The following is a 27669-nucleotide window of genomic DNA, read 5'->3' as shown; positions in this document are numbered from 1 at the left end:
AGATGCCGATGGCTTCGTCGAGCAAGGGAATGATTATTTTGGACCACAAATTACGGATCGAGTGGAAGGAAGTCATGAAGATTATTGAGATGGTCCATCCGGGGGCTCTTCCCATTGGAGAAGTACTCACTGCTGGAGTGACGAAAAAGTGAGAAGAAGCTCAATTGGGTGTGGGGAAAAAAAGAGAGAGAGAGAGAGAAAAAAAAAAGAAAAACCGCACAACAGACGGGGTTGGCACTTGCCGTATTAGGATACATGGGTGCTGGTGAATCTTTAAAACTCTACGCTTGCTGATTGACGTGAGATGGGATTTACAGCCAGCTGCTATCCAAAGGTTTGGTGACAGTTGCCAACAGATCCTTTTATTTGTTTTTATTACATCTTGCAAGCAGTTCTCTATAGATGTGCGCCAAAATCTTGAGCCGTTGGCTCTCAGTTCGTCCCCTCCTACAATAGCTGCGCAGAGCGTGAAGGGGAGAAGCAGCAGCAGATCATGGCCCGCACTTGGACTACCATGTCCGGCCATCATCGCCTCTAGTATCCGGCCCAGGCGGTAGGTTTGGATCCTGGATTATTCCGCCGGAGACACAGCTCATGAAGGCAAAGCTGAAAGAGGTTAGAGGTAGATGAAGGAGCAGAATCCGAGGCCTGGATTCTGAATATGAACCCAATGATTGGCTAACTGCGACCCAGTTGATGTAGCAACCATGCTTGTCGTCCCATACATCACGGCCTTTGAGGAATTTTCCCAAGACGCAATCATGAACACATTAATACTGCTATATATATATATATATATATATATATGGATGCCCCGGGTGATGATTGAGGCCCGTCATATAGACTGACTTCCCAACACTGCCTCTGTGCTTTCACCTCCGCCAACCTCTGAACAGCTCGCCCTTCAGTCCTCACTCTTTTAGACCTTCTTCTCATCAGCCACGCCATTCTGGGACTTGACGTCCTCAAACTCGGCGACCTTGGGCTCGCCCTCGGACGACTCGGTGTTCTTGAGTGTCTGGTCGGCAGTGACGATGCCAACATGAGCTTCCTCCCCGTCAAATAACCAAGCAATGTTCTCGAGCGTGCGACCACGCGTCTCAGGGTAGGTGAACCACACGTCGACAATCATCATGACAAGGATTGCGAGGAACACAAAGTAGTATTTCCAGCCTATGGCGTCAAGTGCGAGGGGGCTGTGGGGTGATGAGAATATTGAGTCAGATATTATTATTATTATTATTATTTTTTGAGCTCATGATGGGAGCGGCCGTGATCAGCTTACTTGACAAAGGTGTTGAAAAAGATAGCTCCCAGGGTCACTGAGGAGCAAACAGCAAGACCCCTGGCCCGAAGCTGGTAGGGCCAGATCTCGACGGTGTACGAGATAACAAGCGGCGTCAATGCGACGTCGTAGCCGAGGAAGTAGCTACATGTTGGAAGTCACGAAATCAGTATGTTATTTCGACGGGGCGGTGAAGAGCACACGTAATGGAAAGGGTTTGCTGAGGGGGGTTGAACTGACATGAACAGGAACGGAACGACTGCCAGACCGGTCGGTCCATGGCCCGTCTCGGCGAAAGATCCCGACAATCCAGTGATGATAACGTAAGACACAAGCATTATGGATCCCTGCCCCCAGGTGAAGAAGCATGTTAGCAAGTCATCGTAGCAGGCAAGCATGACTGACGTTGGGTGGGCGAGTGAGTTACTTACCGAGAGCATAAACAGGAACTTTCTGCCAAGCCTGTCCACCGACAAGGCGGCCAAAGTGGCAAAGATCAGGTTCCAGATCTGAAGACAGGCCGAGATGAGGGTCTGCTCCGTGACTCCAGTGATGCCGACGTTCTGCAACACAAGGGCCAGGTAGTAGCTGATGACGCCGTTGCCGACCCACTGTGCGTAGAAGCCGAGGGTGATGGTGATCCACAGCCGGTGCCTGTTGCCCTTGGTCGCCCACAGGTCGGACCAGGATGTGCTCTCCTTGGCGGACTGCTCGGCCCGGATGGTCTCCTCGATCTCGGACATCTCAAAGGCGATGAGCGGGTGGTCAATGTCCCCTCCGACGTGCGTCCTGGCCAGGTTGGCACGCGCCTCGTCGGCGCGCCCAACGCTGACGAGCCAACGGGGGCTCTCGTCGATAAAGTAGAGCGCGGGTGCAATGAGAACCGGGAGAAGAGCCATCAGTCCCGACGGGATGCGCCAGCTCGCATCGCCTTCCATGTTGCGGGTGCCAAAGGTGGCCCAGGCGGCGATGACGGCGCCCACATACCAGCCGCAGTTGTAGCAACTCGAAGCGATGCCACGGTGCGTCGGGAATGCGTTCTCGGCGATCAGAAGAGGGGCTCCGATGGAGAGGCCCTGGGATATGCCCATGATGAAGCGCGCGATGATGAAGCTCTTGTCGTCCTGGGCTGCGGTCTGCACGGCGGTTCCGACGCAGGCAGCGATGATGCTGAGCCAAAGCCCAATCTTGCGGCCCCAGCGGTTACAGACCATGGCTGCCAAGGGGAAAGCAACGACGGCGCCGAGGGAGTAGATGGCGTTGATGAAGCCGAGCCAGGCGCCCTGGGCTGTCGTTGTGGTTGCGTTTGAAGTCAGCATTGGTCTTTTTAGTGAGTGTCGTGTCACAGTCTCACAGAAGGGGGAGGGGTTAGTTTTCTCACGTACGGTTGTGCATAAACGCACGCCATTGTGGCAGCGCCAGGTAACCATTCATGATGGAGCCATCGAACCCGTTGGAACTCGTAAAGAACATGAGGAAGAAGATGCAGCCGTTGAGCTTGAGCAAATGCGGCTTCTTCCACCATGGGACGCCATCATCTGGCAGGACCCTGGCCAGCTCGTGGCCGACCGACTTTTCGTTGGCCGAAGACATGTTTGCTTCAAGTCTCAAAGGGGGGAAAGAAAGCAAAGCCCAAGGTCAAGTGAGAACCGTACAGACAACAGACAGGAGGCTCTTGTTTGTCGACCAACCCCACAGACCGGAAAGCCACGAGGGAATTGTAGCAGCAGCAGATCATGTATGTATATCCAGAGTTACGGGTGCGTGCAAGCAGCAGCTTTTTAAAGACCAGAACCCCCCCCCCCCCCCCCTAAATCCCCTGTCCACAGCCACACCCATCATCGCGGTCGTCTTGAAAATCCTTCCACGGCAAAACGGCGGCAACTTCACCTGGGCCAAACCCGATCAACAACCATCGCATCCCGTTCTTCTCCGTTTGAACTGGGTCGGATGGATCCTCTGTTCAGCTCCCATGAGGACATCCTGCAGTTAATAGGCTACCAAGCCCCATGAGGGACCGAAGTAGAGCCGGTATGAGCTCCTCATCCCCCAAACAGCCAGCAAGCACCCCCATGGGGGGGACGGGCCTCTTTGGTGGATTTGTCTCGCTTGGCGTATAGGGAATGAGACCTACACCGATTCATGCCTGGTTGTGAGGGGAAATGTTGGAGATGACCGTCTGGGGTAGAATATTCCTGGAGCAAAGGTCGACCACAACGAGAGGAGCCTGGTCGGTGGCCGTGGCCAATTACAACACAACCTCATCCGTGTCGGGAAATTGACTCGTGCGGGGTCCCACATGTTGGCCAGGGCTGGCGTCCAGTTTCTCCGCTGCCCAGATCTTGGCGTCTGGCTGCTTGGATTTTTCTTTCGGCATTGTCAAAACGTCTTTGCGGAGGTGGTTGCAACGGGGAGTTGTGCCATAATTTAATGACTGTAAGCTTGGCGCTGTCGCTGTCTCTGTCTTCACGGTCGGAAAGTCCCCCGGGTTCATTCCCCGACCAAAGGAGCTCGACCATTCACTTCAACAATTTCAGCTCACGTGATACCCCGGATGTTAACCACCCCTGTGGCCTTTTTTTTTTTTTTTCTTTTTTCAAGATATCGTCACACGACATATATTGCAAAGGATCACTGACAAGTCTTATTTTCTTTTTTTCGTCGCTGGACCAAGAACGGGGCCAGCATGATATGGGGCAGTTAAACACCTGGCGCCGGGGCGCACGCATATCAGGGTTTTCAGGGGCTTACACCCATCTAGAGCAATAGTCGGCTGGCTGATCAAGACAAGTATGTGGGGGAGTACGAGGTCGGAAAAGGATCCGAGAATAGTGATGCGTTTATTGAGGGTCGTGCTTTGTGTACAAGCTTGGGTGAGTGCAACTCAAGGACATTCAAGAAGCACATGCTACTCAAATATAGTAACCGATCCAGATCCATCACTAACGCCCTTCACCCGCGCACCCACCTCCAAAGGATCACCCTCCCATACCACGAACCCACCCTGGTTCTCCAGTCTCTTCACGCCCAACATCCTTTCTATCCCCGCACCGATAAACCCCAAAGCCTCTTTTCGCCCAATATTACCTCCGCTGTTCCGCCCCGCAATCCCAGCAAGTAGCCCCAGGTCCCGCACCAACCAGTCCTCTTCCAGACCAATTCCCACGGGCACTCCGGCAGCGTGCAGGATGTCGACAGCCGTGCCGTTTGTAAGCGGGGCGCCAGTTAGACAGCGACGCTGCTCCCAGACCGTACAGTAGCTCTGCAACGGGGCAAGGATCACACCTGCAACCTTGGCTTCGGCGAGCTCTGAAGCGATGAGGTGCGACTCGGCACCGCCAAGTATGATAAGCCTGATTCTTGAGTTTCCCTTGTCAATAGAAGCCTTGTCTAGAGATGCAACTGCGGCCTTTTCCACCTCATTTTTCACCCGGAGAATTGCAGCGATGGTATCGGCGCTGTGTACGGTTAATACAAGAGGCGTTTCACCCGTCACAACCTTTTTGAGGTAAGCCCTTTCGGTGAACCTGTCGCTGCTAGGAGTGCCCTTGTCTCCTTTCTCACCAACTGCATCCACGGCGTCTAGTAGCGCCGACCGTAGTGAGCCCACAGCGCTCGAGATGGAAGGCGTCTTGTCGGATTTTCCATCCTCGGAGAGCGTGTAATGCACTGCAACATCGTCCGACCAGACAGCCCCTTTTTCTAAAGAATTCTTGGCGCCAGTTCTGAAACCTACACTGACTCCATGATGCGTGAACTGGCCAGAGAGCTTGGGTGCGGAAACTGCGCGTGTGACGCCGTACTTGTTTGCAGCGTGTAACTTTTGGTTATCCAGCGCCAGGCCGTCCACGGCACGCGTGAAGGTGCCCGCTGGGTTTCTGCCGTTGTCCGTGGAGGACTCGGCATCGATGGCGTTGAGACCAATCGATGATCCAACGGCAATGAAAGGATCTGTGACATGGGCGTTCCGCAGTTTAATGGTTTTGACGCCAGGTGACGAAAGATGCGCAGCGCACGAGCCGACACAAGCCACCTTGCCATTCTTGACTGCCATATTGATCTGACCGGTATGGGTCTCGCCGTCGATGGTCGAGAGAATGAGATTGGTTATTCCCGTGAAGACGACATCTTCAACCTGGTGGTCCTTCCCAGGAACATGGGCTAGGTTCAGATCCGGCTTGATCAGCTCATTGACAGGCTTGTCCAGTTCTACGGGATCTTCGAACTGCGCCGTCCCATCGATCCAGACCTGTACCGGGGCGGCACCGACACTGAGAGGATCGCTGTCCCATACTACGACATCAGCATCGAAGCCAGCTTTGATCTTGCCCATCCTGTTGCCCAGTCCAAGATATTTCGCCGGCGTCGACGTGACGGACGCAAGCGCAGCATGGTAAGGCAGGCCATATCCATAAGCTTTGGCGGCCTCGAAGACTACATGCTGAGCGTTGATCACGGGGTTGTCGCTGACGTAGACGGAATCAAGTCCAGCGTCGAAGAGAATCTTGCCTGCAAACTCGGAAGCGGTATTGGCCTCGTCCTTGTACCACATGTTGTCGGCAAAGAGCGCAGAAGCCGGATAGACTCCGCCGTAGACTCGTTTCAGAATCTAGCTGGTATTTTAGCTTATCTCCAGGCTCAAACATAGGAAGCCAGCTGTGTAATAAAAAAAAAATGAAGACAAGGCTGAGACATAGCTTACCTCTGGCACAAGAAATGTTTGATGAGCATGATGGAATGCCCTGACCGGGAACTTGAACTCGTTGGTATGATCGACCATGGCTTCCAGATCTGGGATCGTGTAGCAGTGAGTGTTGACATGAACTTGTCCCCGCAGGACCGCACCTAGGGACTCCCAGCGCAGCTCCTGTGGCAGGTATGTCTGCATGGTTTCTACCCCACGGGCATCCGCAGCATCGCACCAGTCGTCCTGCGCCCGTACCAGCTCAGCGGCCTGTTCAAATGCATGCCTAAACTCCCACGACTCGCCCAGTCTGCTTGTCGGCCCCTTCTCTCCGGGCTTTCCGTAAACGTTCTTGGCGTTCTCACCGCATGCCATCTTCATGTAGCGCCAATTGCGGTCAGGGTCGGCAAGCATGTCCACGGCGCTGAGCTCTGGACGGCCGTCCTGCCGGCCGACGGCGTGCTTGATGACGTACGCTTCTCCGCCTATGTTATTGGCCGAGCCCGGGAGAACGAGCGAGGTAGTCACGCCACCAGACTTGATGACGCGGATCTGGGGGTCCAGGGGCTTGATGCCGTCGATTGAGCGCACGTAGGGCGTGATGTCGGATGACATCTCGTTGGTGTCGTCGTTTCCACGGAGGCCTGGAAGGGCGTCGATGCCCGCATGACTATGCATGTCGATAATGCCTGCAGTCAACGGTCGGCCACGGGCATCATACGTGATAGTGTCTTGGGTAGACCTGATGCTGCCAGATGGTCCAACCTCCACGATCAACCCGTTCCTGAGGAGAATGTCGACATCTCTGATCCACTCAAACCCCGCGCCGCGCCGGGCATCGTCAGGCAGCGTGCCCTCGGTCGGTTCGCCGGTCCAGACAGTAGCATTCTTGATGAGAGTCGGTCTGCCGCCTTCAATGTAGCGTGCATTCTTCTCCCTACCTGGGCCGGGCGGGTCAGCAGGCTTCTGGCGGAGCTTGACGCATGTTGCGGCGTTGCTGCGAAGCTGGGTTATGTTCAACGTCGGCGCCTTGGCAGATGCGGAAGATACATCTTCTTCAACGGGTTGGATCTGCCTCCATTGGGCATAGACAATGAATCCCAGAAACCCAAGGACCAAGACACGCAGCGCTCTCGACCGGCGAAAGCCATTCCCGCCTCGCCTGTGACGGAAGCCTCGGCGCCAAGCAATTGGTTGCTGCACGTCGACGTCGTGTAAGGCAGCGAAGCCCGCCGCTGCTTCAGGACGCTTCTCCATCTTTGCTTCTTTCGTTCTGTTCATGATTTTCTCCCTCTATCTCAACTTGGACCCCATTCCAAACAAGAGGGGAAAGTGCACACCGGTTTGTCTGCAGAAAGCGAAACGGGCAAACACAATGTCCCAAACGCTGTGCGCGATAAACTTTTAAAGAAGCGAGAGCGAGAGAAGAGGGGAATGTAACCGTTGAGGAATAAACAATAAGCACGTGACGACAACATCATTGATAAGGCTTCCTTCCATTGTTACCTCAGCTAGGACAACCTTTGATAGCAGCCAGCCAGCCACCTTATCTGATTGATTGTCACTGACCCTAACCCCAAGCTGTGCCAGAGATGGCGGGTCGGATTTTGGTGTTCCAACCATTCTGCTATGTCTCCACTTTTCCCCTCACAAACTCGGGGAATTTTGGGGGCGGCGTGAACATGCAATGTAGCCCTAAGGTACCTGGATACCTAGCCTATCCGCAGTAAGGTAAATGGTACGGTACAGTACCATATAGGTAATATATAGGTACGTAGGTACGCAATACAACAATCGCGAAAGCAAAGTTGTTTGTTGACTGTCCATGTCAAATCTCAGCAATCTCAGGTTCCAAACTAGCTCGACATAAGCAGCAATCCACTCGGTTTCCAGCTTTGAACAATATTAATCCCTGCCAGTTTCATTTGGAGTTGCCGAACCCCGCCAACGACCAAGGTGTGTGCGAAAGAGAATGCCCAGCAAGCCAGATAGATGGCAAAGTCTGTGAAGTAAGCGATGACATACCATGGCTCTGTCCACTTTGTCCGACTAGAACGGACGCTGTGCGTGTTTTTGTTTTTCCCTGGCTTACTGTCTGGTTGGGGCACTCTGCCTGCAGGTTGAGCCCCGATTTCCCAACTGCCGTTCGTCTCTTAGATTGATATGCCACAGTTCGTGTGCGCTGGGCCGGTAGTTCCCCACCACGCCACCCATGGACTTTCCCCCGCATATCCCGGTAACACATTTTCTATACGGATAGGACGGGCAGCAATTGAAAATACTGCCGAGTGCCCACCCAAGTAGGTGATATGTAGCTGGTATGTAGGTATGATGAATATTTACCTTAGGTATCTAGCTACGACCTTTGTGACAAAACCTCCGGCTTGCTAAAGCTACCCCTTTTTCATCTCTTCTAATTGGGATAGAAAATTAACCATCTCGGCTTAAGCTTGGCGCTGTTCAAACCTACCTAGGCAGGTACGTACGCTATCTGGGTGGTTTGCAGTACCGGTACGTCCAACAACGCAACAGCTTATCTCCAACAGCTCTCCTCCCCAACATCACCTCAAAGCAGAAGTATACAAGAAACCGTCAATTCCAGCTTCGCTCCATCTTACGCCAGAGCTGGCAACCACGAAACAAACAAAAAAAAACCGCAATCATGGCGGCTGCCTCTGTTCACAATGATCTAAAGCGGATAAACCTTACCAACATCGCCCACGTCACCTACAAATACAAGGATGTCGCCAAGGCCCGTCAATTCATGGAGGACTTTGGCTTCTACGAGACCAAGCGTGTAGGCGAAAAGACCTATTACCGCGGTTACGGCTCCGAGCCCTTCGTCTTGTGCATCGATCAGGCCGACCAAGATGAGTTTGGCGGCGCCGCCTTTGCCGTCGAGTCCGAGGAGGATCTGATGCACGCCTCCAAGACACTCCCCAAGGAATGCAAGCCCTCTGAAGTCTATGATCTCACGGACGCTCCTGGCGGCGGCAAAGCCGTGACCTTTTATGATCCCGTTGACGGCTTCCCGTTTCACCTGGTACACGGCCAGGAAAAGGTGGATGTCAGGGACCCTCAGTTCCCAGACCTCAAGGTCAACTACCCTCTCGAGAAGACGCGCCCTGTCAACAGTTTCCAGCGCTTCCAGAAGAGGCCGGCACCGGTGCACAAGCTGGGTCATTTCGGCATGTGCGTGACCAACTTTGCCAAGTGTTACGAATTTTACTCGACCCGGTTCAACTTTTTCCCGAGCGAGGTGGGTTGCTTTCTTTTTGGTTTTGCTTTCTTTTTGCTTTCCTTTTGCTTCCTGTCCTGGTATTGAAAGCGTGTGAATCGATCAAACTAGCCGGCCATGTGCTAACAATCTCTCTATTGGTTTTTTTCCCTTCTTTTTTTTTGTGAATTAATAGTTGGCCTACAATGAGAAAGAAGAGGACGTTACAGTCTTCTTCCGCCTGAACAGGGGGTCTCAAAAGGTTGACCACCACTGCTTCTTCTTTTTCGAAGGGCCCAAGATGCACGTCCACCACTCTTCTTTCGAGACGCACGACTTTGACACCCAGGTCCTGGGTCACGATTGGCTGCGCGAGAAGGGCTACGAGAACTGCTGGGGTGTTGGCAGGCACATCATGGGCAGTCAGATCTTTGACTATTGGTGAGTTTCTTCGACCACATTCACCTGGGCATATTTGGGCAGTTATCACTGCGTCATGTGAGCTGACTGAAAACAATTTAAATACAGGTTTGACCCTGCTCGCTTCATTATGGAGCACTATGTGGATGGCGATCTGCTCGACATGTCGGAACCGACACACCGCATGGCGGCTTCTCCGGATACTTTGTATGTCTGGGGCCCTGATGTCCCGGAAACTTTCCTGACCTGAATGAGCGACAACACAACAAAAGGATGTATGCGTCAGGCGTTGCAGCGACGTGATATTTAAAAGTCTAGCCTGAAGTGACATTCACCCGGTCTCCTCATCTGTCAATTTTTTAACTACATAGGTGGAAAGAAAACGTATTGGTTTATTGCCTGGCTATAAAGTCTACCTGCTGTATAATCATAATGTTCCGGTGTGATTTAGATGCCTACGGCGATTGCGTCGAGCTTCTCATGCTGTAAACTAGCTTTGAGTTGAATACTTTGAGCGGACCTTCTTCCGCAAATAGTAGATAGTGATGAACCGCTTGCAGACAAACGTTATCTGCGAATCGCTTCATGGCCACCTTGTAGTAGCTCTTGAGTCTTCATCCATGCTGAAGAGTGCTTTGATGTTTTCCAGTACACGCTCCTGCTGGGTCCTGGCGAGTGCGTTGTTGAAGTGAGGATCGAGTGTGAATGGAGACTGTGCGCGCTCTATGTTGACCAGAAACGCGGCGTGCTGCTTGGCGCGTTTGTAACGCTCATCGATTTCGTCTACAAGGAGGTGTTCAAGATCCTCTCGCACACCCTTGTCCAGGCACACCTCCCTCATCACCTGCTGTATGAAGCGGTGGACAAGCACAATGGCTATACTTACGTATGCGCTCGTGATGGTCTTCCAATTCTTGGTCTGTTCCTTGAAGATTGCTGCGAGGAGAGTCGCACTGAACTGTAAGGTGTGGTATTTGTGTCAGTGTTGGCGCCGGAGAGTCTGATAGCAAGCAACATCACATAATCTCCGGGTTCTTTCCACATTTTGACTTACAGTCCCCAGATCCATGCCACGGCTATTGTTGTACGTGTCCTGGATAAAGGTTCGGATATCATCGGTACTGTTGGTCTCATGCTTTGCGCCCTTGAAGACATCATGTAGTTCCACGTGATACCGGCTCGCTGGCTCCTGGAGAAGACGAGCGACGCACGGGAAAATCTCACCCAGACTCATGCGCGAGGGCGGCTGTGCAGACTCTTTTGATCAACTCGGTAAGAAGGCCATGGACCTTGGTCTTGAGCGCCGCAGCCCCAGTTCTGCCTGTTTTTTTCAGTTCAGACCATGGATATTCAGAAAAGAAAATCCCCTTAGCCTCCTGGCCAAGAGCAAGGCTGGAGTCTTCATCATATGGGCCTCGATTTTTGACGAGGCCGGGTCCGACTCATTATGCGGGATGATGGTGACATTGATGCTCTCATAGGCCTCCCGACGACATGTTATCTGTGTGGCATAGCGTGTGCACAACTCTGCCGCGCGGGGAAAGGCGAAGCCGGTGATGCTCTCCAGAACCGAGCTCTTCCCGGAGCTTTGGTCGCCTACAACAACCAACTGTAACAACACGTCAGGCTGTGGTTAGCACTCTTCGTTTGACTGCGGTGTTTATCTTGAGAAAAATGCAAACGGCACGCTAGAAGTAGAGGAGCAGCAAGTCTGATGGAGTACCAAGTGCTGGGCATATTGGGGCTTTCGAGGGTGGTGCAAACATACCTGGGGAAGGAAAATCCGAGTTCCAATGAGTTCGCGTAGCCTATCGACCTTGATCAGAGTAGCAGAATTGCCATTAGTGGCAAGAAGGCCGGTGCCCATTTTGTCCAGATGTGAATCAGAAAATACAAGATTCAGTGTGTGTCGCATCAATACTTTGAGGGGTGCAAGGAAGGAAACGGTGAGGTGTTTGGAATGATTGAAAGGGTATTACGAAACTGTAAAGCGCAGACTGTGTGAAAAGTCACAAAATTGGACGGCGATACTGAAATAGTGAAGAGAAATTGAACAGATAAGTGACTTTGGAAAATAAGATGTTCGATGAAGCTCATGGTAAGATGGGGTACGTAATGAGGTAGATGGGTTCAAGTCTTCATTGGAGTTGCGTGTGGTTGGCTGGTTGTTTGTTATTGCTGTTGCAATCTGCTTCAGGATGGGAGCCGGGGGACGGTAGAGACACCAGAACAGATACAAGCTGTAATGAATTGGACTGTTGGGGAAGAAGCGTTGAAGCAATCAGACAAGTTGACCTTACATCTGTCACCCTCGCGAGACAAGGTTGACTGACGTCTTTTCTCAAACGATGACCACATTGAAGAGAAAAAAACACATGCTCTTATATTTGTCTACAACTTTTCCTCATAGATGTAAAAACCCACTCCAGCAAGGTGACCACCGACCTGTCTTCCTTCAGTTTAGGAAGGAAGAGGCGCTATTTGGACTTGTGCCCGTGAAAAACTAGTCAAAGAGGACAGAGAATCTACGCGTCCTCCTCATCCTCGTCGTCATCCTCTTCCTCCTCATCCTCGTCGTCTTCCTCTTCTTCGTCGTCTTCGTCTGCAGCAATCCCCGTCGTCTTTGGCGCTGAGGCAACGTCAACGGCAGACCCCCCGTCAGCCTCGAGCTTCAGCCACTCCTCCCATTCGGGGAAAAGCTCATCCCCATCCTCTTCAGGGCTACCCAACATCCTCGCTACCCTGCCCTTCTTGCTGCTCTCCAAGCTCTCTTTCCACTCCTTGACCACAGCCGGGGTGAGGCTCGGCTTGTAAGTCTGACTAAACAGCACCGCCTCGGCGAGTCTGCCCGTGCTTCGCAGGATCTCAACGCAGCCCGCAACGTCGCCCAGAAGCCACCTGGATGTAAAAGCCACGTTATGCGCACCCGCCTCAGTCGCCTGCTCTGCCAGTTTCTGTAAACCTTCCCTATCCGAGGTGGAGCTATGTAGGAGGAGCAGAGAGCCGAGATCGCGTGCATGACTGAAACACTCGGCGGCAAGGGCGACATCCCAGGCTGCCAGCGCCGCGTCTCCCACAGTCTTCCATTTGTGGTCAACATCAGCCTCTCGAGCCAGATCCAGTGCTATATCAAGGTGATTGAGCGCCAGCGCCAGGTCGAACTTGTGTTCTGGGTCCGTGGCCACCTCCAATGCCAGGGATTTATGACCTTGGCCCTCCAGGAATCGCGCGATTTTGTTGAGCTGGTCCTGAGGAATGGAGGGAAGCAGTTCGGCGGCTGTTTCCATATCCTCACGTAGCACAAGGGTCTGATACTCCAGTACTGGCAGCGACAAGGCGAACGAAGTGACATTGACATCCTTGTCACACAAGTAAATTCGCGAGTCCCGCTGAATGTAGCCTATAACGTACATTGGCTGGTCGAAGTGTGAAACGGTATAGGTTTGGTCGCCAACGAGGTAGTTGAGCCTGTTAGTACTGTTGGTGTAGATGAAGCAGTCGCCCACCCACTCTCCAGTCCGGACGCTAACAAGGGCAAAGTTGTTAGTACCAAAATCGACATGTATGCATCAGTGGCTGTGCAACGGGATAATTTACCTCTCATTTATGTCGGTAACAACCTCGAAAGCAGACTCAACACCGTCCTCGTCAACATTGCCTTCCTGCGTAGCCTCGATAAAGTTCTCACGTGAGAACCTGAGTACGTAGAAAGAGTCTTCACAAGCTAGTGTGACCAGCTCACCACTCTCTGACCAGTAGACCTAGACGGGCAGTGTAATGTCAGTATCGGCATATCTGAATCAGGCCAAAGACTCCCGGGCCGTTACGAACCTGTCTGGGCTCGACCTCAATTCTCCTGACGAGCCCACCAGTAGCCCAGTCAAAGAAGGAAATGCCGCCCTGACCCTTGACTCCGAGGAGAACACCACCAGATAGTCCATCAGCCTGAAAGCCAACATCAAGCCCACCGGGCTTCTCAACAAAGTTCTTGTAGACTTTGACACTGGTCGCAGATTCCCTGATGGCAAAGTCGTTGCTATTGTCCTTGGTGGCCCAGGCAAAGTCTAGGGCGGAACCGAAGGCCTTGTTCCTCCATGCCAAAGCCGTGTAAATGATGTATTCCCCATCGCCACAAACCGCGACAAACCTGCCGTTCGGCGAGTGTATCAGGGTTTGGGGATAAACTTCACAAGTGCCAAGATCCTTGGTGGGGAGTGAAATTGGAGTGCTATCCTTGATCGTAGCATCTGCCCGCAGATTATTAGCTCCAAGCCGTGAATGTGGTTTCGGATAACCTCCAAATCGCAAATAAACTCACCTCCGCCTTTAATAATCGAAGACACAACCTCGTTATGCCTTGCCCAGATCAGCTTGCCAGAGTTGTCCATGGAGACAGCTGGCTCTTCGCGACCCAGCTTAACAACGACAGCACCGTCGTCAAAACCCACCGCGACACCCTGCTTGCCCTTCTGGTATGAGACACACCACGCACGTTCCAGGCCATAGTTCAAAGACTGCTCAAAACGGTAGGTGTTGGCATGCCATATCCTGACGGTACCATCTTCGGAGCCGGAAATGATGACTGGAAGCTCAGGGTGGTAGCAGGCAAAGGAGACGTTGTTTGTGTGGCCCTCGAGGGTGGCGATCAGAGATTTGGTTGTGTAGTCCCAGATCTTTACCGTCCTATCGTCCGAGGTTGTGAGTAGGTATGGCTTGTCAGAGTGTGGATAATAATCAACGTGGTTCACGCCCTTGGTCTCATGTGCCTCAAGCGTGAAGTTCGCCGTGGACGATCCCAAGCTCCAAATCTTCACCGTCCTGTCTAAACATGCCGATGCGAACGTATTTGTGTCCTTTGGGTTAATGGCCAGGCCCATGACGTAGTGGCTGTGGCCCTCGAAAACCTGCACACACTTCCATCCCTTTTCCCAGTCCCAGAGCTTTATAGTCATATCGTCGGATGCTGTGAGGACAAATGGCTGTGTGGGATGGACAGCAATGGCACGAATGTAGTCAGGGTGTGCCTCGAATGATGTGATCTTCTCCGAGGTGTTGTAGTTGTACACGCGGAGCTGAAAGTCGTCGGAGCCGCAAACGATCCAGTTCTTCCTTGCAATAAACCGACCGGCTCGTACGGGGACATCTGTGAGCTCGAAGGTCTTGACAATTTGCTGCGTTTCATATGACCAAATGTAAACATGGCCTGAAAAGTATTCGCCAGGTCAGCATGGTGGTATTCCCATCGCAGCAAGCTATGATGCTCGGGTCGCTCGTTTCGAGTATGCATTCGGGGCTTACCGCTGTACAGAGTGGTCAGGATCCATGGCTCTTGCGGGTGGAAGTCGATACCCTTCACGCGCTCGCTGCGCGCGAAGAGCTGGCGCTGTATAGTGATTGACATGGTTAGCAGAGTTGCACCCTCGGAGAGCTGTCTCCAGATGTCCCAATTGCCGCAATGGGACAAATGAGCAGTGTCAGGAGTTTTTGGATGCTATTCCATGGCTTGCAAGCCCAAGCTCGGTAGATCTGCCGTGAAGCAGTAAGGGCGAACGGCTGAGGCCACATATGTGTGCCCGCCGACCAATCGCCCGTCGGTCGCACAGAAACAAGACATAGCGCAACAATGAGGCAATGGGCAGTTACACACCTTGACATCTAACCGCATATTGAACGGTGTCTCAAAACCCAAGTACTGGGTTCAAGGAGGTTTGTAGGTTCTGCTATCGAGGTTGCGATTCTATAGTGGGGTGAATTTAGGTCGCGCTTGCGATGAGCATCGGCGAAATAATAATGCTCTGTTTGGTAGAATCTGGGCCCTGCCGCTAGCTTCGAAAGAGTCTCGAAAAGTTAGACTGCTTGCTTTTGGTCGTGGAGTCGTCCGCACTGGTCATTGAGATCTGATATCTCAATGCTGGCTTGATCATGGATGGAGAGCTACCGCCAGTTGGCCTGTACCTCAGCGGGTACCTAATTTCGAAGCTTGGTTGTCACAATGTGGTCTTTCCGCGACAGCTTCTTGTTGCCTGAGGCCGCATTATCTTATCGGTGAGTAGCTGGGGCGGGGTCCACTATAAACCTTCGCCCGGGAAATACGTTGCTCCGTAGGTAGTTAGTTGTACAGGCAGTAAATAGCTGCGGGGTACCTTTCTTTGTAACGAAAGGTTACTGATACTGGCAGACATTACACCCTACCTAGAGAGCTTTTGACCAATTATTTTGTGAAGTCGCTCAATAGGATCTGGACGCAAATAATCTGATTGTGTTGATTTTCTCTTTTGGTAAGTAACATTAGCATGTATAAGGTGAACGCTTCAACTAGAACATGGGTGAGGGGTTTTGGCTACATGATCTTTCTATTGGCTGTGAACAAATCAGTGTTCGTACCATACGTGTGTGGTCAAAGTCACCATGCCTTGGTGTGTGTACGAAGTACGTGCAGCCACCGCTCAGCAGTCGAAGCTAGGCGGGGCATGGATGCCTTTAGAGTATTGAAGAGCAAGGCTACCCTGCCCTACTTAATTTCACAACTACTTGGGGGCTGTATGATATGGGCCCCCAAGTAATTCGCAATCCGTGTGACAGCCTTCCATGAGCCGCATTGACTACACTTTACTGTTCGGCTGAAATAGCGATCAACGACGGATGTCACTTGGCATTTAGACGCAACCTTTATCATAAAATCGTATATATTTTCGTTTTCGGTAACAAGCCGTGTATGATAAATACAGCGTGCCGAAAACATATAAACGCTTGGAACAATCCTCCACGCAGGGTACACACCGTGTACGTTCTGAAAGAGCGCATGGGCCGGCCAAAACTCCAGACTAGCACTAACAAATCTCCATGTCATAAAACAAAAGCCCAAAGATAACAAAAAACAGTTTCGTTCATAGTTCCATATGTTTGACCAACGCCGGTATATGCAAGTCGTCAAAGTTCAAAGCAAATCGCAAAAGCAACAAGGAAATGAGAAGTAAAGGGAAAGGGGAGGAAAAAAAAAGAGATGCAAGCATCAATAAAAGAGGATGAGAGCAAGAAACACTTGGGTCTAGCCAGGTTTCACAAGTTTACTCAGTGTCGTCCATAGAATCTTGCTGAACCCTGTGGACGATCTCGACCATTTTAGGGTAAAGCTTCTCCGAAGGCTGCAGACCACAAACCTGCGAGACAACCTGCTCGGCACTGTTCTCTGCCATAATCTTGGCCAGCTCCTTGCTTTCGGCATCCTCTTCGACATTCTGGAAACGCAAAGCCATCTCTGCAGCATCGAGAAGTGCACTGCAGTCCTCACCCTTCTCGGCAAGCTCAGCAGCGGGGCCGACGAAGCGCTCCTTGCGAGATAGCTTGCGGAGAGGGGCACGGCCGACACGTTCGACGGCATCCTCAAGATGGGGGTTGCCAATGCGGGTCATGATCTTGCGAACATACGCCTGTTGCTCCTCCGGGTTGATGCCATGTTTGGCGGTGATGAGCTTGGAGGTGTTCTCCAGCGCGCGACGAACCTCACTCTGGATCTCACGGTCCTGAAGAGCATCGTATACAGTACGCTTTTGCCTATTGTACCCGTGGTAAGCGGCAGTTGCATGACCCGTGTTGACGGTGTACAGCTTGCGCTCAATGTATGGCTCAAGGTTGTCGACCCAGTGGATACCCTCGATAGATGGGACCTCATGATCGGCAAAGGGTGTCCTGTCGACTACCCACTCGTAGAACTTCTCGAGCTTGACGTCGAGGCCGGAGTTGGGGTCCTGGGCGGGGACGATACGGTCAATGGCCGAGTTGGCGAAACGGGCGCGTGTTGACAGGTCCTCCACTCTAGTGGCTGGGAGGTGCTCCTTGATGTGCTCGGCGAGTGTGTCGGTGGCGCCAATAGCGTTTTCACAAGCGATGACTGCGGCGGGTTTGAGCTCCTCTGACCTCATGTCGAGACCCTTTGCAATGACAGGAGCGATGAACTTGAGGATGTTGGGGCCCACTGAGCATGTAACAACATCTGCTGTAGCGATCTCTTGGAGCAGCTCGTCTTCTTTTGTTTTTGAGTTGATGGCGCGGTAGTTTGTGATGGTCTTCTCCTCGGTGCCCTCGGCGCCAACCTCAATCACCTTGTAAGAGGTTTGGTTGTTAAGGGCGTCGCAAGTCCTGTCAGTGACATCGGCGAACACGACCTCATATCCGGAGTTGTGGAGAAAGCAGGCGACAAAGCCACGGCCGATGTTGCCGGCACCGAAGTGGACGGCTTTCTTTGTGTGGGTACCGTTTGTTTGCGACATTTTGATGTGAGAGTGGGTTTGGATAATGATTATATAATAGGGTAGAAGATGTAGGGTGCAGGTGAGTTACTCCGAAGTCCTGAGACTAGCTGTAGAGTAGTTTGGTTGAGGTAGATAGTTGGTATGATGATCGTGAGATGAATGGAAAAGAATCATGTATTGATGAAAGAGGAAAATCGTCATACTTATACAAGTCTGAGATAGGCATTGCCTCTCTTCGGTGGGACGTTTCCATGCGGACGGGATGTGTTAGGTCTTCCCTGCGGATGATGTCGTCAAGACCAAGAAACTCCACTTTCAAATGTGAATGTTGAGGTGGGACCGCACCTCCAGGGGATCAGCATGCCTGCAGGAGAATGATTGCTGCACCGGGTTCGAGGATGTACCGTACTTGCGTACCTAGCGAGGCATGTGTGTCTGGTGGGGTTCTAGCGTCGTCTCTTGAACAGACCGTCGCCGTCCTTTGCCTCCGTTATTGATCCTTGCATCTTTGTGGGTCGAATGGCATCCCATCCCACAACGTGATATGGGCGTCTGAGGAATTGTCCACCTTACGTACTACTTACCGTACTGTACAGACCGTACCGTATTACATATGAACGAGTATGTAGTCAGCAAACACATCCCAGATACATCGGGTCTGGTCCGACTTTTACCACCCAGGGGAAGAAGGTTACCTAAAACGGGAGGAATGGCTACGGAGGTTTAGCCTCCTTCCTCCTGTCCCTCCCCTTGATTGATCAGACTGTAAATCGGACCCTTAATTAGATGCGTAGGTACCTAGGTACCTTATGTAACTCTCTTTACCAAAAATGCACCGTGGTACGCGAATATTCTACTGCCGAGTCATAACCTAGCGTAGATCTAACAGTAAAATTCGAGAGCGGCGCGTTTGGAATAGACGTGGCGTCACCGAAAAAGGCGAGTCAGTTTCATGGGCCTCACCTACAGCTAGTGAAGTCGTCGCATCATTAACTCTCACCCATGCATCGTCTTGACAACGAAGAACCCAAAGAAATACTAAGGAGGCAAAACAAGAAAAGAAACCAGAACGAGATAAAAATGAGCAAAAAAAGGGTCTCCTCGCGATCGGGATGTTCAGTAACAGGATGTACATCATAACGTTGGAATCAAATCGAAAGGCCCCTGAGGGGCGCAGTGGTTTCCCAGGGTACCGATTGCATGACGCTCACCAACATGTCCCCCAACCCCTTGTCGTCGTGTCCCAAAACAAGCAACGAGGTATTATTGAGAGTGGCACCGCCTCCCAACCCCACCTGGTTCAGGCGGGTGAAGGGTGCAGCACTGACGACGATAACTCGGCGGACATAATCGCTTGGCACTTATTAGTAGAAATCGAAAATCTGCAGCAGACCCTGAACGCATGGGTGTGATGAGAAAGCAAGCGCGCGCGCGCGTGTGTGTGTGTGTGTGTGTGTTTTTTTTTTCTCTTTTCCTCAGGGTTTTCCTGTAGGCAGGTCGTGCATTGCGCCGCATCATTGTGCATACAGTGAGTGGATCGCTCTTTCTTTACGCAGCACCCTAGGTAGGCTAGGTACTGTAGGTTCCGAGCTAGTAATTGCTTCTTGTGGCGCGAGGCAAACAAATGTTTGCTAATACTGGTATCTCTACTGCAACCAACCAACCCCAAACCACTCATGCAAGCACTCCATCCCGTCCAAAGACCCTGCACAGGTTCCGGGGATAACGACGTCAAAAGGGTGCCACATTGACATCAGCGGTACTACTGCTGTGCTTCATTTGACAACTGCATCATCCCGAGCCGATGATTGAAAACCCGACGGACTGACGCGTGAAAACGCCGCAAACACCGGATGAAGCCAGGACAGATGCATCGTCACACTACTGCACTCATGTTGGGAGAATAGGGACAGCCGCAAAACCACAACAACAAAGATAAGCCAGAAAATTAGCGTCACCGGCGGGAGCGTACGTGGTAGTACAGGACTTTCTGGGCCACCGTCTGATTCCGGAGACAATGGTCCTTGTAGGCGTCAAAATTTGAGACCAATTAAGCGGAGGAACCGTTGAGCGCTTTCCGCCGTAGATGCCGGCCATTGAACTTCAAGACTGCCACATTCGGCACCGCACCACTCCTCTGAGGCTCTGACCGAGGTGTGCCTCACGATCGATCCTCCCGGCATAGTGCGACTTTAGGCATGGGCCGCCAGGCACCGCTATCACGATGTCTTCCCGGTCCACTTCATATACAGAAATACGTAGTCTACGATAGTTGTCTAGTCGGGTTTTAATTTACATCCCTTTCTGTGGTACAATATCGCCAACTCCCCTAGCCAGTAACCCCAAGGCGTCGTACAGTACTACCGTAAACTTTATGTTCATGCTTTCGCGCGGCAAATGCCGAAAACCCCTGGCCACACCAAGCCTTGCTATTAATCATCACTACGTATTTGGATATATAAATTATTTTTACACTTACAGTAAGTATGTAGTGTTTATACTTTTACCCGTTTCGAGCATAATTATTACCGTCTTGTTTTCGACAGAACATTTTGCGGCACTTGATCGGACAACAGGTGTCAAATGGTTGACAGGGTTATGTCGTCATTGGGCCCACTGGGCGGTAGGTTGTCGCAAACTTTGTTGAATCGCTCACATAATCGTGGTAGACAGTAAAAGTAAAAATCCAAAAATATTATAACTCTTTAGGTGTTTCACTGTTTTGAAACTGACTGGTACTGTCTGACGTCTTTGCACATCTGCTAGTAATTATTATTTACGTCTGACTTGTGTCGACCCTTCGCTGTCGTTGATTGTACCCAAACCACAGCTCCTCGGTCGAGTCATTGGTTGGAAAGTTAACAGAAGAGAGCTCCAGGCCCGTGCGACGTCACTGACCTATCCTCAAACGCAGAATCAACGTGTTTGGTCAGTAAGGAGTACCTATGGAGACACAGGTATTGGAGGAGGCCCTACCGATCAGATTTGGGACACAAAGAGAAGCCAGTACCGTTCCTCAATGTTACACAGTGCAATTTAACGCTCCCCCATTCTCGCATTTGCATCGTCGGAAAAACCTCAGAAGTACAGCCCAGTATCCTACTCCCGCGGCCTGTCTTGGCTATCGTCATTGTCTCCAGTTTATTTTTACTCCTTTTCCGTTATCATTTGTCCCCGCCTAGATCTGAGCCCCCTGAGCCCACCTCCTTCGCATTTTGTCACTTCCCATCCGGAACAGGGGACCAGAGAGGCTGGCTACATCCCATGCACCCCCACCTCATTCGCTGGATTACTTCCGAGTCCGCTCTTTCTAACCCGGAATGACCAGGTACGACCCTGAAAAATAAGAAAATAAAAAGGGTTCTCCTGGTGTCGATCTTGTGAGATGACGACAAACGTGCGTTTTTGGAACTTGTAGCCCACCCCCACCAACTACCCCTCCATCTATTTATCTGGTATCTACATATTACTGTACGGTATGAAATGCCTGCCCACTTGCTCGATTGTAATCGCATTACCACAGTGGCACAACAGCCATCGCTCATTTCATAGGCGGCGACGGCGGGAGAGTGAGAGTGGCAGACTACACTAAGTGCCAACCGAGACACTAAGCTGCAGGGTTACCACGCGATATGGATATCCGCATTTGTGACCAGGCCTTTTTTTTTCGCAGCCAGCCGCTGTACGGGTTTTGCTATCTCCGGAGAATCGGCTGGCCGCTTTGACAGTTGAGGTTCGTCCTCGTTACCCTTACCCTTGCCACACACATGCATATATCGACCCGAACTTGGCGCTATACCGTCGTAATCAATGCCTTGACTAATCTCGACTGACTCAGTTGCAATGTGAACCAAGAAACATCTGCAGGGAGATGGGACTGTTTCTAATGGATTGATATACCCGTACGCTATTTGCGTACACGTATTATTCACGCAGTCACTACGTACAGCCACAACCCCGCTGTCTCGGAATAACAATTGGTATGGGTCTCGCCGGGCTCGCTAACCCTGTCTCGCTGTCTGGACGTCGGCGGACATCGGCATATCGAATCAGAGTATCCGGAAAATCACACAGGCCCATTCTCAGGCTAGCTTGTTGTAATCTGTCTATACTTGGGCAGGCGAATGCGTTCGCTTCCGACATTGGCCGTTGCATTGCCATGGGGACGCTTAGGTACTTCTAGCCCCCTATCCTCTACGACGATCGCCACGCTAGAACCCCCACGAGGGGATCGTCATAGTGAGCGATTCCGGTTCAGAAGACACCCAGCAAGACAAATTGCCTGCCATTTTGCCAACCTACTGCCCGACTTCCATCGGCTGACATGTGGCCCTAACGACCCCCAGACTACCTACAATATTGGATCGACTACTTTTTTTTCCAATCATGAGCGTCAGATTTTATCTCTGTCACATGTATCTACCCGATGAATCGCCCAGCACAGGAGGGGCGATGGTGTTGCACCTCAATCAGCAAGCACCAAGACCCCCGCGCCGATCACTGCTCCAGTGGGTAGAACAAGGCCTCACCAGAGTTGATGGTCCGTTTTGATTTCTGCAGTCAAAGTTGGTACAGATATTCTGCCATGGTTCACACTGGCTCCATATGCGCACCGATGGAAAACGTGCTACATCACGACCGTTTATCCTGCTTTGGCATGTCTAGATTAACGATTTGATAGGACGTTCCATCTTGACAATGGCTAAGTCTGCCTCGCCTGAGCTTTGACGATGATCTTGGTCATATCGCGTAAGCCAAAAACATGAGGCCGTATTCATCCAGCAATCTAGCCTGCAGGTGGTACAGTGTCGATCGCCCATATATCAGCCAGACAACCAGAAAACCGTTGGTATGTTTTTTTTTTTCTTTTTGCGGAGGCGGGCCCGAGAGGCCGTTGATCTTGCCATGGCCCTAATGCCGCTAACCTTCTTCTGATTGTTGAACATTCCTCCTCTACCCGTACCCGTCTCTTACCTTCCACGTTAGCCCTGTACGGTTGACGGGTCATCCCCTACTCAGGGTCCCACAATACTACTGCCTTCAACCGACTTGATCGACCTGTCACACAGGCGTACGGAAGTCGAGACGGCCAGATGTCAGTCCGTGATGGTTGTAAAAAGTTATCCAGTTTATTGTCCCTAGGCCTTTTGGACTAACCGACCTTGCAAACTCGCTACTTCCACCGCCATTCGGACGCCATGCCCGTATTGCCGCCGGGCTTCGGTGATCTATGTGGATAAGGACGACGAGGTTTCGTCGTACCATCTTGGCATTCCATGGGTGGCCCGGCGGAGTGGAGCGTACCCCAGAGACGTGCTTGATTGATATCGCCGAATTATGGGGGCGACATCCTCCAACAGCACGCACGCTGTTATGCCGTACAGCCGGGCGGCGACTCCATCTGTACCCAACCACCCGAACTTGAGGAGATTCAAAAGCCATGACCGCTTTCGCGTGATTTGAACCATCCTAGTAAGTCTGGTTCCACTTTCTACCGGTAACAGCGAACGCTGCATATATCACGCAGACAACAAGTTGTTGGCAGGCAAAGTACTTTGTGACCCGTTCCGCTACGATTTGAATCGTCCTGAATGCTAGGCTTCTTGACGGATACCCTCGTATTTACAAGATTCTGAGCTATCGTGAGGCATGTGTACTGAAGGATGATTTTCTTCGTGATAACTTGGTTTCAAGGCTGCGATGCTAAGGCATGCTTGCATCCAAAATGATGTCTTCTTACCTGGCGAGAGATGAAAAACGCACCATATGAAATGCCAAACATCCTGTCTATCTGCTTGCTGTATGCAGTCTCGCTTTTTGCCAGTGATCGACAGCCTGTTGGGCCACGGTGGCCCTCTTTTTGTCGTAGATATTGATCTTCGTAAATTGAATAATATATTCCCCTACCCCGTCGGCTCCGGATTTGCACAAGGAATCATAGTCTCCAGGATTCGAGTGACTGGGATTGTTCGGGTCCTAATGCTTGAATTAGATCATCGAACCTGTATCCTGTATTCAGTGACTCGCAGTTCCCCAGAAAATCCCATACCAAAAGCTGCTTGAAACTTAACATCTGCAGCTTACTTCCCCAGAATAGAAAACACGTTGACATGGTGCTAGACATAAACAGCCCTGAATGCGTCAGTCCTCCTACCTATACAAACCAGGTCGGGTCTTCGCATTTACGCGAACGGTTGGTTGCGAAAACCAAACAGCCCAGCTTTTCGATTAGCCCTTCATATGCCGACACCAACCCCACAGGACGGTCAAGCCAGTCTGGGTTACCAACCCTGTAGTCTCGTGGTACAGGTGTGACGGATGATTTTACAGCGGCAGCTTGCTCCGTCGTCTATAAATTATTCGTTCGCGAGAATCTGAATTGCATCCCAGAGGACGACGAGCAGTTCATCCAAGATATTGCACCGTAGCCATATTATTAAATAAGAAGGAAGAGCTACAACTCGCTCTGGCCAAAAGAATGTTCGAAAGTTTTCATATTGTTACGGGACCTGATCTCAGTGTAGTTTCAGTGCTCAGCCTAGACCACCGCGTGGCAGGTGGACCGAGCGCCCATGTACCTTACCAGCCAGATGGCTTTTCGACCAATAGAATTGGCCGGAAAAGATGTTGCCCACTCTAGTTTGAGGACATTTCGTTCGCTTTAACCGTTTGAAGGGGGTTTGTACGGTTATTGCACTGTGCGCGCACAGTATGGACGAATAATTATACAGTTAAATTACTATGCAGTTTTATAAATCGAATAAAAATCGTCAAAATAGCAAATAAATACTATTATATACCTCGGATTTGAAATTTTGAATTTTTAACTAATTTCTACTATATATTCCTAGTAATTTAACATATTATACAATTGATATTTTTATTTATAATTTTTAAATTTTAGTTTCTAAATATTAAAACTAATAGTATGCCGGTTTGGTTACGTAAATAAACCTGTTTACGTTTGCATAATTTCTGTTTAATATATAATAAAGAGTTTTTCGATACGCAAAACTAACCCTAAATAATTTAAACTTCGTAAAATTTTACTATTATTAATTTTAAATTATATATATGTTATTAAAGTAAAACTTGAGTGAAAATTAGCTTTTCAGAATAATTTAACCCAGTTTATTTAAATATAATAAAAACCTTTTAGGTTTTTTAACCAGAAATATAATACCAGCCGGCATATTTGAAATAGGGTTTTTTAAAGGGAAAATTTGTATTAAATAATTAAATAATGTTCCCAAATAAAACGCGCGGTATTTATTAATTTGATTTGTAAATAATAATAATATAAATTTTGTTTTTGAAAAAAACTATTATATTTACAAAAAGAATTTCCGCAATTATAAAACCGCAAAATATAAATAAAGTCTTCTTTAATAATATATTAGGTGCAAGTTTATTAGTGTTTTAATACTGGCGTCTACTTTAGGGGCTGGATTTTGCGGAAATTGTAAATTGGCGTTAAATAAAAGCAATTAGAACGCCGCTTATAAATAAAACCTCCTAAATTTTAAAAATTACAAATTAATCCTTAATTTTTAACAATTAATTTTGAAACCAAATATTATTATAATAATATTATTATAAATTATTATATATTATATTATAACCTTATATTTTATTAGTCAACGTATATTTAAATTGTACCCATTCCCAGTTATAATAATTTTAATCCTTTGATTAACTTATTTATATAATAATTAACAATTGTTTACACAAATAATTAATATTTTGGAATAAAGAGGATTACTTTCAACTTATTAATTTAATTAATAATTTACGTGCGGTGCCTTACAGGACCCGCATGTAATTTATCCAATCCTCGACCACAGATATAAAAAGGAAAAAACAATTAAAAGTTCGAACGGAAATAAAATAGTCGTTAAATAAAAGAATATTACATTTTAACCAATGATAAGATTTTCTTAATGGATCAATTTACGAAAAACCTCTTAATATTAATCGATATTAATTAAAAAATATAAAAAGGCAAAATAAAAAAATAAAACGTTAATATTATTTTTTTACAAATATTTAAAACTGACAAAATATTTTGCGGATAATATTAAAAAAACCGTTAATATACGTCAGAGTTTTTATATTAAACGTATGACGTTTATCCAAATATTACGTAAAAAATATAAAAATAATATCCGTCCTAACCAATAAAATGTTTTGGATTTTACCATTTGAGTTAATTATTTTATAATTGATAATTAATTTAAACAAAGGAATAATATTTAGTAAAAAAACAGAATATAATACGATAAACGCAAAATGGAGTTTCCAACACAATAACAAACGTTAAAATATAAAATAAGTTTATTTAAATGAAATTATATCGACGTTAAAATTACCAACGTTTTTTAAAAAAAAATATTAAACCAAATTTTTTAAAAAAAGAATTTTACGGACTTTTTAAAAATCCGGAACAAATGATAATAATTCGAAAGAAATATAAATATTAAAAATTATTAACCAATATAACAAAAAGGGGAAAATTTGTTTTACCAAATATTAAAATTTTTCGTTGGTAGAATTTAAAATTATTTTAAATTATATAATATATTAATCCAAAGAATATTAGAAGTTTATTTAAAAACGGGAAATATTATATTTTTAAAAAAACAAACGAGAAACGAAATAAATAATTTGCAAAAATATTGGAAATAAAATACGAAGATTTATTTGTATCCGAAAAAACGTCCAACGTGGTTTTAATGTTAAACGATTAAAATAACAAAATACCAATTTTAAAAATAGTAATATAATTACCAAACGATATTTCGAAAATCGAATAATATAATAAACCAAACCAAAATACGAAAACGGAAACGATCGAAATTACTTTTTTACAAGTTAAAAGTTTAGGGGTTTGTCAATATTAATATTAAAACGAAATTCTGACGAAAATAAAAGTTTTACAATCCCGGAAATAAATATACGGGAATTTATAATAAATCCAGATAATATAGAAAATAAATTAAAATAAAACCACGTGCAGATTATTTATAATTACTTACCTCCATTATTGATTCTAAACAAAAGAAATAGAACCGGATATAATAAAGTTTTTTTCAAACGGTTGGAATAAATTAAATAATTATTTAGGAAAGTTACATAATATATTCGATGATAATATTAGGATATTATAATTAATTGCGAAATTTTACAAATAAAACTATCCGCAATATAAATAATACTTCCACAAATTTTAATATAAAGCGCCAAAACGTTTTTTATAATAAATATAAAAGTTTATTTAAAGTTTAAAAAAATATATAAAATGTTTAAAAAGCGATTTAAAAAAATATATATATACGGTAAATATATTATCAAAATTGGAATTTTATCGGTTTTTAAAATATAAAAGCAAAATTCTATTAATAAAGGAAAGGGAACCTTAAATTTTAACAGTTATATTAAAACAATTACAAATATACGAATTTGTATATAAAAAATATATAATTATTACAATTTTGAAAATTATTAAAAACGTTCGAAAATTTAAAATAATCGTTGCAAATCCGGCGATTATTTTCACGAAATTACCGAACCGAATTACAATTACTATAAGATTTAAAAAACGTTATGCAATTTATAATACGTTTTTTTAACCGAAAATACAAATTATATAAAAAAGGAAACCGTACCAAAAACCGTTACCCGCGTAAAAAAACAATAATAAAAAATAATAAATTCCCACAAATAAAAAATATTATATATACGGAGAATTAAAATACCGCCGTTCCGATTATATTGAAAGAAACACCGTTTCCGCAAACGGCAAATCCCGAAT

The 27669-nt window shown here is 48.1% G+C and overlaps 7 protein-coding genes across 7 annotated transcripts; 1 reads left to right on the top strand and 6 right to left on the bottom strand.

Moving 5' to 3' along the window:
- Nucleotides 1-813: 813 nt before the first annotated feature.
- MGG_10508 (glucose transporter HXT1) lies at nucleotides 814-2878 on the bottom strand (the record flags this gene model as incomplete). Its single annotated transcript, XM_003710068.1, has 5 exons — nucleotides 814-1196; nucleotides 1286-1429; nucleotides 1526-1632; nucleotides 1717-2573; nucleotides 2671-2878. 5 exons carry the CDS (start codon nucleotides 2876-2878, stop codon nucleotides 920-922), a joined length of 1593 nt encoding a protein of 530 aa, XP_003710116.1. The 3' UTR covers nucleotides 814-919.
- A 1228-nt stretch (nucleotides 2879-4106) lies between these two features.
- On the bottom strand, nucleotides 4107-7466 carry MGG_10507 (amidohydrolase). Its single transcript, XM_003710067.1, has 2 exons — nucleotides 5988-7466; nucleotides 4107-5894 (listed from the first exon to the last, which is right to left on the bottom strand). Exons 1-2 carry the CDS (start codon nucleotides 7248-7250, stop codon nucleotides 4194-4196), a joined length of 2964 nt encoding a protein of 987 aa, XP_003710115.1. The 5' UTR covers nucleotides 7251-7466; the 3' UTR covers nucleotides 4107-4193.
- Nucleotides 7467-8149: 683 nt separating this feature from the next.
- MGG_10506 (glyoxalase) lies at nucleotides 8150-10172 on the top strand. The gene is made up of 3 exons (XM_003710066.1): nucleotides 8150-9228; nucleotides 9383-9627; nucleotides 9715-10172. The coding sequence occupies exons 1-3, from the start codon at nucleotides 8632-8634 to the stop codon at nucleotides 9854-9856; spliced, it is 984 nt and encodes a 327-aa protein (XP_003710114.1). The 5' UTR covers nucleotides 8150-8631; the 3' UTR covers nucleotides 9857-10172.
- A 7-nt stretch (nucleotides 10173-10179) lies between these two features.
- On the bottom strand, nucleotides 10180-11473 carry MGG_10505 (uncharacterized protein; the record flags this gene model as incomplete). Its single annotated transcript, XM_003710065.1, has 4 exons — nucleotides 10180-10564; nucleotides 10661-10863; nucleotides 10948-11215; nucleotides 11375-11473. 4 exons carry the CDS (start codon nucleotides 11471-11473, stop codon nucleotides 10190-10192), a joined length of 945 nt encoding a protein of 314 aa, XP_003710113.1. The 3' UTR covers nucleotides 10180-10189.
- Nucleotides 11474-11836: 363 nt separating this feature from the next.
- On the bottom strand, nucleotides 11837-15528 carry MGG_10504 (coatomer beta' subunit). The gene is made up of 6 exons (XM_003710064.1): nucleotides 15254-15528; nucleotides 14905-14989; nucleotides 13925-14809; nucleotides 13438-13853; nucleotides 13204-13367; nucleotides 11837-13131 (listed from the first exon to the last, which is right to left on the bottom strand). The coding sequence occupies exons 1-6, from the start codon at nucleotides 15269-15271 to the stop codon at nucleotides 12132-12134; spliced, it is 2568 nt and encodes an 855-aa protein (XP_003710112.1). The 5' UTR covers nucleotides 15272-15528; the 3' UTR covers nucleotides 11837-12131.
- A 630-nt stretch (nucleotides 15529-16158) lies between these two features.
- Nucleotides 16159-18062, bottom strand: MGG_10503 (mannitol-1-phosphate 5-dehydrogenase). Its single transcript, XM_003710063.1, has one exon. It carries the CDS (start codon nucleotides 17874-17876, stop codon nucleotides 16674-16676), a length of 1203 nt encoding a protein of 400 aa, XP_003710111.1. The 5' UTR covers nucleotides 17877-18062; the 3' UTR covers nucleotides 16159-16673.
- A 5024-nt stretch (nucleotides 18063-23086) lies between these two features.
- MGG_15143 (uncharacterized protein) lies at nucleotides 23087-23640 on the bottom strand (the record flags this gene model as incomplete). Its single annotated transcript, XM_003710062.1, has 2 exons — nucleotides 23087-23368; nucleotides 23599-23640. The coding sequence occupies 2 exons, from the start codon at nucleotides 23638-23640 to the stop codon at nucleotides 23087-23089; spliced, it is 324 nt and encodes a 107-aa protein (XP_003710110.1).
- Between the last annotated feature and the right edge of the window lie 4029 nt (nucleotides 23641-27669).

The sequence above is a fragment of the Pyricularia oryzae genome, chromosome 1 (assembly GCF_000002495.2).
Source record: "Pyricularia oryzae 70-15 chromosome 1, whole genome shotgun sequence".
NCBI lineage: Eukaryota > Fungi > Ascomycota > Sordariomycetes > Magnaporthales > Pyriculariaceae > Pyricularia > Pyricularia oryzae.
The sequence above is the reverse complement of the archived record's forward strand: the minus strand, read 5'-3'. Positions and strand labels throughout refer to the sequence as shown.